General features: G+C 38.1%; 1 protein-coding gene across 5 annotated transcripts in view; it reads right to left on the reverse strand.

Annotated features, from left to right (window-relative positions):
* The window catches only part of TRPC4 (transient receptor potential cation channel subfamily C member 4), a 167781-nt gene that overhangs the window by 30107 nt on the left and 124336 nt on the right, over positions 1-13338 (reverse strand). For all 5 annotated transcript variants that reach the window (XM_045514098.2, XM_045514099.2, XM_074378079.1 and 2 more), the window contains one exon: positions 1446-1585. In XM_045514098.2, coding sequence (XP_045370054.1) covers positions 1446-1585 — 140 coding nt within the window. The remainder of the gene's footprint in view (positions 1-1445; positions 1586-13338) is intronic.

Here is a 13338-nt window from a genome sequence, read left to right on the forward strand (position 1 = left end):
AATATATTTGTACTGTAAGTAAAACCATATCAATGGAATTTATAAAAATATTATATTTCTTAGAATAAATATTGTATGAGAGAGGTTCCTTTTGGAATCAGCCCCATGCTTCTCTGAGCTGCAGAATAGAATCTGACAGCCCGCGGCTATTCAAAGTATCTTCCTTAGACCAGCAACATCAGTATCACCTGATGAATCTGTAAGAAATGCAAATATAGGCCCCTCCCTAAGATTTCTGATTTAGAATTTCTGGGATTGGAGAACAGGAGTCTGTGTTTTAGGAGATATGCACTTAAAAGATATAAACTCAAAAACAGACTGTCCATCTCCCAGGCAGATACATAACCTCCTAGGTTCACATGGTACCTTCTGTCATCTTAATAAGGTCCTCAGGCCATTCATCCTAATGCAGATAGGAAAAATGATCAGAACGTCTTTCCATTCTTAAAACACAGCTTGCTTTCCATGAAATTGGGAGAAAATGCTCGGTCTTAGTGTTTTGGCAAGTGCTGGAAACATTTTAACTGAACAATTCGGGAGACAACTTTGGGCAATTTTGACCCTGTTATAGCTGAACATGGCAGGAGCCACGAGTTTAAGAACGAGACTAAATGAATAAGAGTTCACTTACACATTAGCATTTTCCAGTTCAGATCATTAGAGTGCATGAATTATTCATGTACACCCCCATTAAATGCTCTTTATTTTTTTTTTTTTACTAATTCACGAATCATTTAGAAACAAAATTTTTACAAAGAGAAAAGGAAAGAGGGGGGAAAGAAAGGCAGGAAGGAGGAGATGATAGTACTTAGGTTTGAAAAACATCCTCCAAAGTACAAAATAACCCCAGCTGTCATTGCAGAACAAAACCATTTTATGTAAATTATGTGATTTGGGATAAGACTGATGTTGTACAAAATGTGGGGGAGTGACGGGTGTGTGAGATTTCAGGCACTGTCATGTTGAATGGGATGAGAAGAAAGAAATTATATTCTGCTCTAATTATATCAAACGACATTAGCTTAAACTGAAATAATAATTTCAATGTTTTGAAAGAGTAATATTTTGATCTATGTAATTTCATCGGTTAGTTGTAACTGATAAAAATAGATTTTGGTTACTGAAATGCGAGCGATGTTTGAGGTAGAGTTTCGTTAGAAGTGGAAAGGTTTAGAAACTAGTGCAGTTATCGTGAATAATTTTGAGGCATCATTCAGTTTAGATCCCTCCAAAATTGAGTGACAACTTCTAAATGTTTATTAAAATTGGTTTTATGGCTATAAATTGTATTATCTATATGTTTTATTCCTATTGATAAAGTCATGAGCTGACAAATTTCACAGACAGCTAACACTCTGGGTAACAGTGTTAATAAAAATAATAGCAATGGAAGGTATGTCAATACTTATCAGAACTCATTTCCCCCCAAAATAAACAGTAGTTACCTTTACAAACGCAACGATTTTCAAGGAGATTGTTGCTAAATATAAGGAGTTCATCACAAAATCCATTAGATTCCACCAATCATGGATGTAATCTTGAAGTCCACCATCCCACATTTGTTTAATTTCTCCCCATATAAAACCTGTAATTATAGAAAGATTCATATAAGGGTGATTTTCAATCAAATCACTAAAAACAGAGATATACAATTAGGAATTAGAGAATCTCGGAGCTGTGAGAAACTATATAGTCACACTAAATGCAACATCTATTTTTAATAGGTAGTAATAATTGAGTCCCAGTCAGATTTTAAAACTTTCAGAACACTTAGTTAATTTGTAGAGAATTATCTTGGGGCCACTTCACTTTCTTCTCTCCATTTGACAAATTCATAAGAATGTGCAATTTTGAATCAAACTGTAATCCCTCTATACCTATATATTTTTCCCATGAAAAATATCATAACATTGATTTGTAAACAGATACTTTAAGACATTTTCCCCCCAAAGTCAAAATGACTCAGAGATTTATGAAAAAACAGCACATCTAGTTCATGTAACCGGCTCAATACCATTAAGCAAAGTACTTTGTTGTGCTTTTGTAAACAATTAGCATCTTCAGAGATCTGATTTCAGTTCTGGATAAAAGACTCGTAATATTCATGATACTTCATTAAAAGACCTTGTATCTAATAATAGCTTTAAAGTGACATCTGTGGAAAATACAAATCCCTTTCCTTTATTATGGTCATGTTTCGAATAGGAAATATTTTAGTTTCAAATTCCGGAAAGTATTTACCAAATGTCACTGTACATCATTATTCTATTTCCATAATCTAATTAAAATTTTATAAATCTATTTTTAGAGCCAAATGATGAGAAAGAGATCAAAATATCTAGAATCAGGAAATATTAAAAGGATAAATATGATCTTATAATCACATTAAAGCAAGCAAACAATGGCTCTTTTAATATGACAGTCTGAAATGTCAAATGTGTGTAGCAGTTTCACATGTCTTACACCAGAAGCAAAAAAAAAAAAAAAAAAAAAAAAAGACAAAAGTCACATAGCTATAGAATCAGAACTTTTTATGACCCCATTGGAGGGGTGAGAAACCAAGGAACCTATACTTCAAAGGAAAGCAGGTTCCTGCAAAAAGCATCAGCTCACCTGCGGCTGAGTGCAGGTGAGACACACGGGCACCAGACAAGAGAATAAGGTGATTTCAGAACAAACGTCTTAAACAGACTTCTAAAGGCTGAGTGCGCGCTAGTGTGAGAAGCTAGAACCCCCGGGACACAGACAGGAGGGGGGTGTCCACTCACTTGTAAGCTCTTTTCCGTAGACCCCACCACTGCTCAAGAGGCTGGTTCTGGCGGGGAGGCACAAAGTCCCACCCAGGCACCTCTCCTCCAAGGAGCAGAACACGTTAGCCGAGTGGGAGAAGAGGAAACAGCCCTGGGCCCCTCTTTCCTACCTGTCTTAGTTCAGGCTGCTATAACAAAGCATCAGATAAACAACAGAAGTTGAATTCTCTTTGTTTTGGAGGTTACAAGTCTAAGATCAGGGTGTCAGGGTCAGGGTCCAGCGAGAGCCCTCTTTCTTGTTGCAGACTGCTGACCTCTCTTTGTTTCCTCACTTGGCAGGAAGAGAGCAAGCTAGCTCTCTGGTCTGTCCTCATAAGGGCGCTAATCCCATTCATGAGGGCCACCCCCTCATGACTCTATTGCCTCCCAAAGGCTCCACCTCCAAAAAGCATCACCTTGTGGGTCAAGATTTCATTGTGTGAATTTGGGGGGCACAAAGACCTGTGGTCCATAGCACCACTCTAAGCAGAAGAGTACGGTAGGCTGAAACTGACTGCAGCAACAATGAAACTCAAACCCAGCTCAGTTCCTGGCAATATTGCCTCAAATTCCTGCACTAATGTCCTAGCAAATGAGGCATGTGCATTTCCTGGTATAAACTCTATATGCTTCTGTCTAGCCTTCTGCACAGGCAGAATAAATACCTTCACAAAATACACACACGAGCAGATGCACACCATGATACACCATATTCAAACTGTTCAAAAAATAAATAAAAAATATTGAAGGTGTGGGGATTGGGGGTGGAGTGGAAATAAGAGACACATTGCATTCAAACGAAAAATATAAGACTGATATCAAACTGTCTGAAGCCATGCAGGACAGAGTGATCGCATTCAAGTGCTGAAAAGAAAAAAAAAGGTCAACCCAGAATTTTAAACACAGCACAAATATCTCTCATAAATGAAGGTGAACAAAAAAAGTTTATGTTTTAGGGGTAGATTAAAAATAGAGGAATATAATAAAGTATTCATTGTGATATATTGCCAATAAACGTGCTTGAAGATTTTCACAATAAAACTTGGAAGAAGTAAAAGCATATTCAACTCTATGGTCCATAATTATTTAGTGAAAACTAGCAATAGTTGCTTAACATTATTAATGAAGTTTCACTTTCAAATTTTCTTACATTGAAATTAATAACCCAGACAAGGACTGATTTCAGCTGAATTAATTATGGAGTGCATTTTAAAGTCTGTTGTAGGTTACCGCTTTATTCTAGAGTTGGTGTTTACAACCTAGCTTCCCCTTTGAGTTTTCTTTCATAAATAAATCTCTCTTGAGAGTGCAGATAAGTCTGGAGAATAATTGAGGAGGTGTAATGTTCACTGTCTCCATATTGAAGAAGTATATGAGATCTGAATAAGAGAGGATGCATGCACAGATTTTAGAGCTTGTGGGAAATTTACAATTTACATCATCTAATGCGGAAAAGTGTTCATGTATGGAAACAATGTCCCCTTCCACATTCGTGGTGCTTTTTCCTACAGCATGTGGGTATCATCTCAGAATCCAGCACACAAACAAAACCTACATAAGGTAACTAAGGACCAAAAAGGCCATGTGACAGAAGCTATACTCCTGGTTAATGGAGAAGCCAGAATTGGACCTCAGTGTCCTTCAGCAGTGGCTCTTTGACAACACTTTCTTACTCCTGAGATTTCACAGCATGACGTATTTGTTTTGTTTTGCTCTAAACTCTGCCAGTTCCCAGAGATTAGAAGACGAGGGCATTGCAATTGTTGATTGAAAACAAGCATTTCAAGTTAACTTTTATCAGAAGGCACAGTGATACGAACAGACTGTGTCAGGTGAGCGAGGTGCCAGGCTCAGCTCCACTAGCAATCAGCTTCATGATCTTAGACAATCTCATCCTGTTCAGTTATCTCATTTCAAAAAAAGTTTTAATTATAAGCAGAATTCTGTATATAGAGTCATATTAGATGTATAATTCTACCTTAATGGTATTAATAGCCAGATATTGATTCTTCCTGTTTGGATTATCAAAATTTTATGAAAACCAGTTATCGCCATAGCTGCTATGAATGATCAAAAACTTCCCTGTTCCAGAGGGCAGAGAATTGCTTTTATCTGCCCCAGAAAGCAGAACTTGGATCTTTGATATGAAAGTTATAGAAAGGCATGGAAGGGGGATTCCCTGGCAATACGAGTTTGTTCCAGAGCTGGAATGGATCACCCTGTGTGGTTGAGATTCCAATCCAGAGCCTGGAGCATCTTCCATCAGTCAGACGACAGAGAAATTCTAGCAATGAGTGGAAACCTGTTCCGCCTGACCTCTAAAGATTGTTTCAACTCTATGAATTTGTGAATCTGGTATTTTCAAAATTTGTATGTATTCTAAAATAAAAACTATTTAAATATCTGCTAGCCAACCAGAGGGTTTATATTCTCTTTCCCTTTATTGATAAGTTGCACCTCTCTCTCTCTCTCTCTCTCGTTTTTTGCTTCTACCCAACCGGAAAGCCAAATGTGATTAATTAACAGTCACCAAAATAGTTAACTTCAAATATTTTGTGGGTAATTATGTAAAAGAATAAAGATACCAAGGCTGACTGCTTTAGAGGACAAAATGGGAACCATCAGGAAGGAGTTATGAGGAAGCAGTTATGAGCTCAGGACAAAGCAACATTTAACCTGGAGCTCCTTAATATCTGAGCAGACTCTGTTCTTATCACACAGGTTCAAGGAGGTGACATTTTCATTGGAAGTTTGAACTAGATGACTACTAAGGTTTCCTAAGAGAAAAACAAAAACTCGGAACTCGGATATATTACAGTTCCTTTGGCGTTCAAAGAGTAGACATTAAATATGACTTCCTGAATCACACAAAAAATTACTTACTTCTGACTTTCAAAAGGCACACGTGTATGGAAAAAACAGAGCTCCTGATGAAATTGAGGACTCAGCCTATGAGTGTGTTAACCTGAGCTGTCAACCAGTTTTGCTCATGGGCTGATGGGGTTTGGGGTCTCTTGTTTTTAAAGCACCAGGTGACAGTATCACTCCAGAGGGCAGTTTGGGTCACTTTTTATAGCACTTGGTACGTGTCTGATGACCCCTGACTTCTGTTTGTTACGGGCATGTTGGTGAAGTACCATGTTTCCTGTATTCTGGCAACATTCACGGATATTTACAAAGAAACACTAGGGGGTGCTTTAGAAAAACTAAGGGGCGCTAGTAACTGGCTGAAAAATGCATCCGCATAGTGAACTATTCGTGGTAACGAAAGAGACTGAAGAGAACAAAGCTTGAGGGAGCTTCTGTCACAGACTGTTTGGGCCGTTCCCACAATGGGAACATTTCAAAACTGTTCTCCGCTGTTTATAAACAGATGACATGACTTCTCAGCCTGGCGGGGGAGGTTTAATTACAAGCATTTGATGTAAGACTGGGGGCCAACAACAAAAAGATCACAGTGCCAATGAGTCAGAGAACTTCCTTTGAAAAATATTTGTGGATGCCTGGAAGTTTTTACTACCTTTCCCATAACATTTTAATCAGGGCTGTTCAAGTGTGTTGTTCCAGCCTATCAATCATGTGAAGCTGCCTGGGCTGGGGCGTGGGGGTGCGTGATGAAGCGGGCTGACCTCAGATGCTGCATTTAATGGCCAGATTTCATGTGAGAAACGGGTGATTCTGCAAACAGACCTCTGGTCTTCTCCTTTCTTGCTGCCGGTACTCACACAAAGAATAAATAATCCCAAGCAAACAGCGAGCCACCTTTTCACCTCCGGCGCCTCCAAGCGCCTGTTAAGGCAGCACCAAAGCTAATCAAGGGATCTGACCTTGGAAGCCTCTTGATGGAACACGGAGTTCCGTGTGGTGGCACCAAATCAATGAAGATAAAGAGAAGAAAAACAGTTCCTCTCTGGTGTAGGGCTTCCCGCCACCCCCCCTCACACACACACAAACACACACACAGTCAGGGAATAAAAAGGTAGTCTCTAGTCAAAATTTTGCTTCTGTTCAAAAAAAAAAAAAAAAAATCTAAACACAGTTATTTCCCTCAGTAGAGACACGTTAAGTCGGCCCCAGAAGGGGCAGTAAGTTGAGGGGCAGATGCTATTGTCTGTGTCTACTTAAAACCCGAAGATGCAGGTAAGAGCCCCAAGTAGCCACTTTCTGAAGACAGCCTACAGAAAATTGCAGCCTCCTCTTCCCTCGAGGGCTTCATAAGACGTATGAGTATCATTTCTGTCATCAACCACCGGCCATTCCAACCCCATGGTCTATATGGAGAGAACACTGGGAGGAGGTGGCAGGAAAGCTGTGAGGTCGGGGCACGACATGTCGGTGCTACTTAGGAACAGCAGAGGGAGAGATGAGGGTGGCCTCACCAGCCACCTAAGTCAAGTGAGGGAGACTCCCAGAAAGTGCCCCGTAAAGATGGGTGACATCTACAGCAGGAGAAGCTGGCGTCTCAGTTCCTGCTGAGCATCTTCCCAGGAGCTTGGCTTGCTCGTCTCTCTGGGTCTAGCACGTCAGCAAAAGCAGACAAACGACGGGACTTGGCAGTGGGACACCTGGCAGCCGCCTGACCTCCTGCCATCTGAGGTAGCAAGGTTTTGCGATCCAAGAAGCTGGGCTTTAGCCACCTCGCCCTCCTGGCCTTGCTAGGGTCACAGGGCTCCGAAAGAGGCCGAATGCTGGTTACAAGAGTCCGGGGACTGGAAGGAATCAGGCAGAGCTGAATCGCAGACCCAGAGATCTACGCAGCCTGCAGATACACAGGGCCATGTAAAGAACACCTGTGCACCCATCAGGAGCATCAGGAGGCTACTCAGGATTAGCCAGAGATGCAGACAAACAACAAGGAAAGAGCTGTGGCCAGGGTGCCAGTGAAGGAAAGCCCTTTAACTTTTCCTGCCATCCCTTTTCCCTGCAGAAACCAAGGAATGGCAAGAACAGAAATAGTCTGTGTCCCTTCTTCCACTCCAGTGCTGGGGTTAAAGGATGAACAAAAAGATGAATGTTTCCAGGACCTCTGAGCCACGTGTCAGGCTTTTGGTAAGAAGAGGAGGGACAGCTTTAAACTGATGGTAAAATTCACTGGAGCCACTTTTTAATAACTCAAAGTCCCAGCAAACTGATGATGTCCATTAGATATCTCTTGAAGGAACAGGGGAAAGCTATTTGATAAAGGATGGTCGGGGAGTGTGATTGCAAGAAGTAAAATCATTTCAGGTTTCTGAGTCTCATGAGTCTCAATTTCTCAATAAACCCTAAATCTGAAATCTGAAATAAACATGAAATCAGCATAAAATTTGGTTTCCAGAATTGTTTCTCAATCTAAACTAAATACTAAAGCACTTCAAGACCTCTAAAATTTCTGAATCAATCAACCAAGGGGAGAATTCAAAAGCTAAATTTTTCATACAAATCCAGTGATTATTTCTTCACTTCAAGAAACACTGACTTAAAGGAACAGTGAATGGTTAAATATGCTTAGTTTGAAGACATCGAAAACCTTTAAATTACTAGTTCTGATACCATCAGTTTAACATTTAGAGAAAAAAAAATTAGCAGTATGCAATTAAGGAAGTACATGTTTTCAAACTGGGCCAAGGAAAGATACCATGTTAGTTTTAAATTAAGATATAAAAAAATGTAGAACTTGAGAATTCTAGCTCATCTGATTGCTTATGACCTAAATGTAATAACTTAAAAATCAAGTAAAAGTTTTCTATCAATGTAGTATTAGACTTTTGATAGGATTTCTATTTTGTTCAAAATTCTCCATGGGAACTAAGACACTGGATATTTATGTAGATGGAAAACAATGAAAAAGTACTCTTCCAAGTCTTTTTTCAAGTCACCTTTTCAATGGGCGGTAGTAGTTGTTTAATTATATATATATATAAAAATTTTTTTTTTTTTGAGCTCATTTGCTGAGGTGGTTAAAGCACCTTGTCAAGGGGGAGAATGGGGAAAATCTATAGCCTTGTTATTTATAATTTCAAAAGTACCTCTTGGGGCTCTTTGAGAAGATGGATTATTCGGGGGTGAGGCTGAAAGTATGAGTAGCAGAAGCTATATGATCTTAACGCATCTTAGAAGATGCAGAAATGGTCCTCGGGAAGAAAGACTATATATAGGATTGTCTGTCTCCGAGTCCTCGTCTAGATGCGAATGTGATCATCATTTTTCATTTTACATTTTCAATTTGGCAGGCCTTGTGGAAATGTTCAGATTTGTTAATATCTACCCTTTGAAAGATAAAAATATAAAATAAATCAGGGAAATGAGAAGCCAAATTTGTTACAGAAAAATTGTTAAATAAGTATGTATGATACGCAAGATGTATAATCTGGATATTATGAGCAAACCCTAATTTACGCCTAGAAATTCACTAAAAGCTATTTTTCACAGAGCTCAGATCTCTTCCTCTGACACATCTTTTCCTCGGTTCACCCTTCTCTTCATCATGCTCAGTGTGCATAGATTTATATCCTAAGTAATTGTGGCCTATTCTTAAGCACACATGTAATATCAAGTCACTTTGGCAGTCATTTTGTTTCCTCATTGGGAAAAAAGTACTTCCTGCTTTAATTCTATGATAGCTTTCATCAACATTCTACCTCTTTTGTGAAAAATATTATCAATGTCATAATTTCTTTTTGCTAAGTGGTAAGTCTACATTTTGATATCTTGTATACAGCACACTTTTTTTTTTTTTTTTGCAGGAGAATAAGCTATGACATTAGTTTGATTTTTACAATTGAGTTATAATGGATTCTGTGGAAAAATCCAAACTAGTTTTGGGAAGGCCTTAAAAATTAGCATTCCAAAGTTTTTTCCCCCACATTTTACTCCATAGTATCTCCAGAAAGAAATGACATCTATTTGAGATAAATCTTCTACTATAATTTAGATGAATTCTCATAAAACACATTATACATGTAACATGCCATATTTAGTTTCCATGTACATTTTATGTACAAAGAAATTTCTCACATGAATATTATAGTCTTTTCGTATCCTTAGGATTATATGTTAAAATCAAACCCTAAATAAAGAGCCTCAGGGTCATGGCACAACAGAAAATAGAAGTAATTTTGTCTCTGATCTGGCTCCAGGATTCCTTTAATCCATCATTCTGTCTTTCCAGGGACATTCTCTTTCCAGACAATTGAAAAGTAAAGGGGCAGGAATAGCTCAGTGCTGGGGGGAGGATATAACTCAGTGGCAGACCATGTGCTTAGCGTGTGTGAGATCCTGGGGTCGATCCCCAGTACCTCCATTAAAAAAAAAAGTATAGCTCTGTTATCAGGCCCATATGCATGCTAGGTAAAGCTATTATTTTACTTTTTACTCTAATCCAAATGGGTAATTTGACAGTCTGAGAGGTAAACTGGTGCCTATCTGTCTACAATCTACCTTCCTATTGAGAGAATTCACTGAATTATCTGATTAGTTTTCTCTGTTGCTTTAAACTGTATATCTCATATGTGAAATCCAAAAAAAGGGAAAAAAGAGGACACCATGAACTCATCTACAAAACAGAAACAGACTCACAGACATAGTAAACAATCTTATGGTTAGGGGGAAGAGGGGTCAAAAGGAATAAATTTAGGAGTTTGAGATTTGCAAATGTTAACCACTATATACAAAAATAGCCGAAAAACAAATTTCTTCTGTATAGCACAGGAAACTATAGTCAATATCTTGTAATAACCTTTAATGAAAAATATGAAAATGAATATATGTATATGTAAGCATGACTGGGACATGCTGTACACCAGAAATCGACACATTGTAACTAACTATACTTTAATTTAAAAACAAACAAACAAACAAAAAACTGTGTATTTCAAGATGACCAAAATCCTAGGCTTGATCTCTGAATGAGGCTTTTAAATTTCTTTGCTAAAGTCAATACCGACAGCAAATATTTGCAAGAAGCTCTCTTGAGGCAGTCTGATGGGAGAAAATAAGGGCTGATAACCTTCACTACAAGAAAGTCTGAAGGAAAAACAATTCAAAAAGGCCTGTAGGAGATGAGCTACGATTTATCAATGACACCACAGCAGAAGAATATAAGAACCATTGAAGATTCTCTTCTAAAGATACCAGACTCAGTAGACTTCAATTGATAAAGTCAAAAAGATGTTGAACTTCAACAGGAAAGATGGTGAAAATGACATAGAAACATTCTTCTGCCACTGCACTAAATCGTAAAGTATCTGGATCCATCTGAGTAATGCTGAGTAAATTCTTATTGCTGAAACACAGCAAAGTATACAAAGTAGAAATTCACAAGCAAAACCATACTTCCTCAGAGAAATGGACCGATCTGAGAAGATCAGCTTTAAAGTTAGAAAACTTGTCTCTTCAGAAAAAGTGAAAATGAATGACATAAATATATCAAACAGGTAAAGTGAAAGTCTTGTCAGGATAAACAAAATGAGAGGTAGCAAAGTAATCATTTCTCTTAAATCGTAGTATCATAGGTCTGGGAAACATCTGAAAATGGAAGGAAAGGAAATTTAGTAAAATGAAAAAAAGTATTTCTTTACAAACCAAGTACCTCACAGAGGTGACATGGGTTGAAAATCTAGGTTGGTTCAAGAACACTTGAGAAAAAACCATGGTTAGAGCTTCAGTCTTTCTTTGGGAAAATTAACATGATGTGGGAAACGCAAGCCACACCCTTCTCTGTAAGTCGTCCATCTTGTTATCCTAAATCTAGATGGTCCGTGAAGGGACCATAAAGTGCATGGTCACTTACTGTACCAGGCAGCAGGACCAAGCGAGGCGATGGAGAAGGTTCATTAGCAGAGTCATCAAATCAGACCTTGCCTTTTCGAGTCTATTACACTTTCGGTAAAAGGTTAAAGGATTCCCATCCTGTTGTCTTCAGCCCTCCTCTCTTCACCCATCCCCTTTCCCTCCAACACAAAGACCAGTTTTCTCTGTGCTAATAGCACTAGGTCCCCAGTACAGGATAAGGGGACCCAGTGGGACTTAAGAAGTCATCACTGACTCTTTCATTTTATTGATGAAAACAGAAAATCCTGAGAGATTGTGACCACTTATAATTTAACAGTCTGGCAGCAGTAGAACTTGGGCATGGGTTCAAACCCATTGCTTTTTCTGCTATAGCCAAATAATACATAGAATACCCTTTATACTCATGGCTCTAGCAAAGGACTTAGAACTCGTCTTAGACTTGAAGCACTCAGAATCCGCCAGGCTTGATGGATAATGTAACTGTTTTGACAGATCTCCTTGACATAGAAACATTCTTTTCCTCACTCTCTGTCATTTAAGCCTGATGATCATTCATATGGATTTTTTTAATTCTAAAACGTTCCCAGATAAATTAACTCACTGAAGTCAGGATATCTACGGAAAAGGTTGCCTTTAGCAGATATTTCTTTTGGCTGGAATTATAATTCTCACAATTAAATTTATACCTTATTTAACCATTCAGCGGTGATTTAGATAAGATTTCTTCTAGCCAACTTTCACGGAAGATTCTGTTACAAGTTCTGCATGTAGGAGGCAGCCAATGACTGTTGTACTCGTATGAATTATTCAAGGTTTGGAGCTTCTATTTTTAACATTATTTACCGTTTTCTGATATCAAATCACGTATCTCATTGTTTATTACCCATTTCTTCTAATAAAATTTAACCCTCACAAAGGCAAGGGATATTTTCTTTTTTTTTTCTCATTTAAAAGAAAATTCTATTTTACTATTGCCCTGTACTGACCTTACTACATAGAAAGTATGCTGCTTATTTTCATTGACTACATAAAGAAAAGACCAAAAATGCTATATTTGTTTATGCTGTATTATATTTATAGCATTTTTCAAAATGAAATAGTCTGTATTTCATTTGGGACACCAGGATTTGTAGACTTTCAATGTAAGTTATCCAAGATGGGAAATTCAACCTTAAAATGCCTCCTTAAGAATTGTTCCCAAGAAATCGTCTATGAAGAAAACTCAATGAAGAACATTCCTCATGTGAGATATTCACTCTAAATGGAAACAGGCAGGGAATTTTTATGTTTAATATCAATTGCTAGGTCATACTTATTTTATTCAAAAAGCCATGTACGGATTGTCTCTGCCTCCCTTCTCATTTAAGCAGGATCACGCTTTGTGCATTTCAGACTAGTGAGAGTGTGCTCTGATTCAAAGTTCACTTGAGAAAGTTTTTATTTTTTAAGTACTATTTATAAAATATCAAGTCTTGTTCCTATGAACTTTTCTTATGGTCAGTACTTACAGAATTTATCATCTTTAAAAAGTGTCTCTATCTCAGATTCAGATACTGCCCTTTTTTTCTGCCTTTTCCTCATTTTATCATCTCTCCGGCTGTTTTGACCATTAACCCAAACTGATCTTCTGCGACTGTGAATCAGGAAATCTGGCACATGTTTCCTAATTAGTAAGTGATGAGATGGACATGGTACCAGAGAGGTTTAAAATGATGGGCTAAATTGAGAAAATGTGATTTCTCAGCAAACCACGGAAGGATAGAAGAGAGAATAATTC

The sequence above is a fragment of the Camelus bactrianus genome, chromosome 14 (genome assembly GCF_048773025.1).
Source record: "Camelus bactrianus isolate YW-2024 breed Bactrian camel chromosome 14, ASM4877302v1, whole genome shotgun sequence".
Taxonomy (NCBI): Eukaryota; Metazoa; Chordata; class Mammalia; order Artiodactyla; family Camelidae; genus Camelus; species Camelus bactrianus.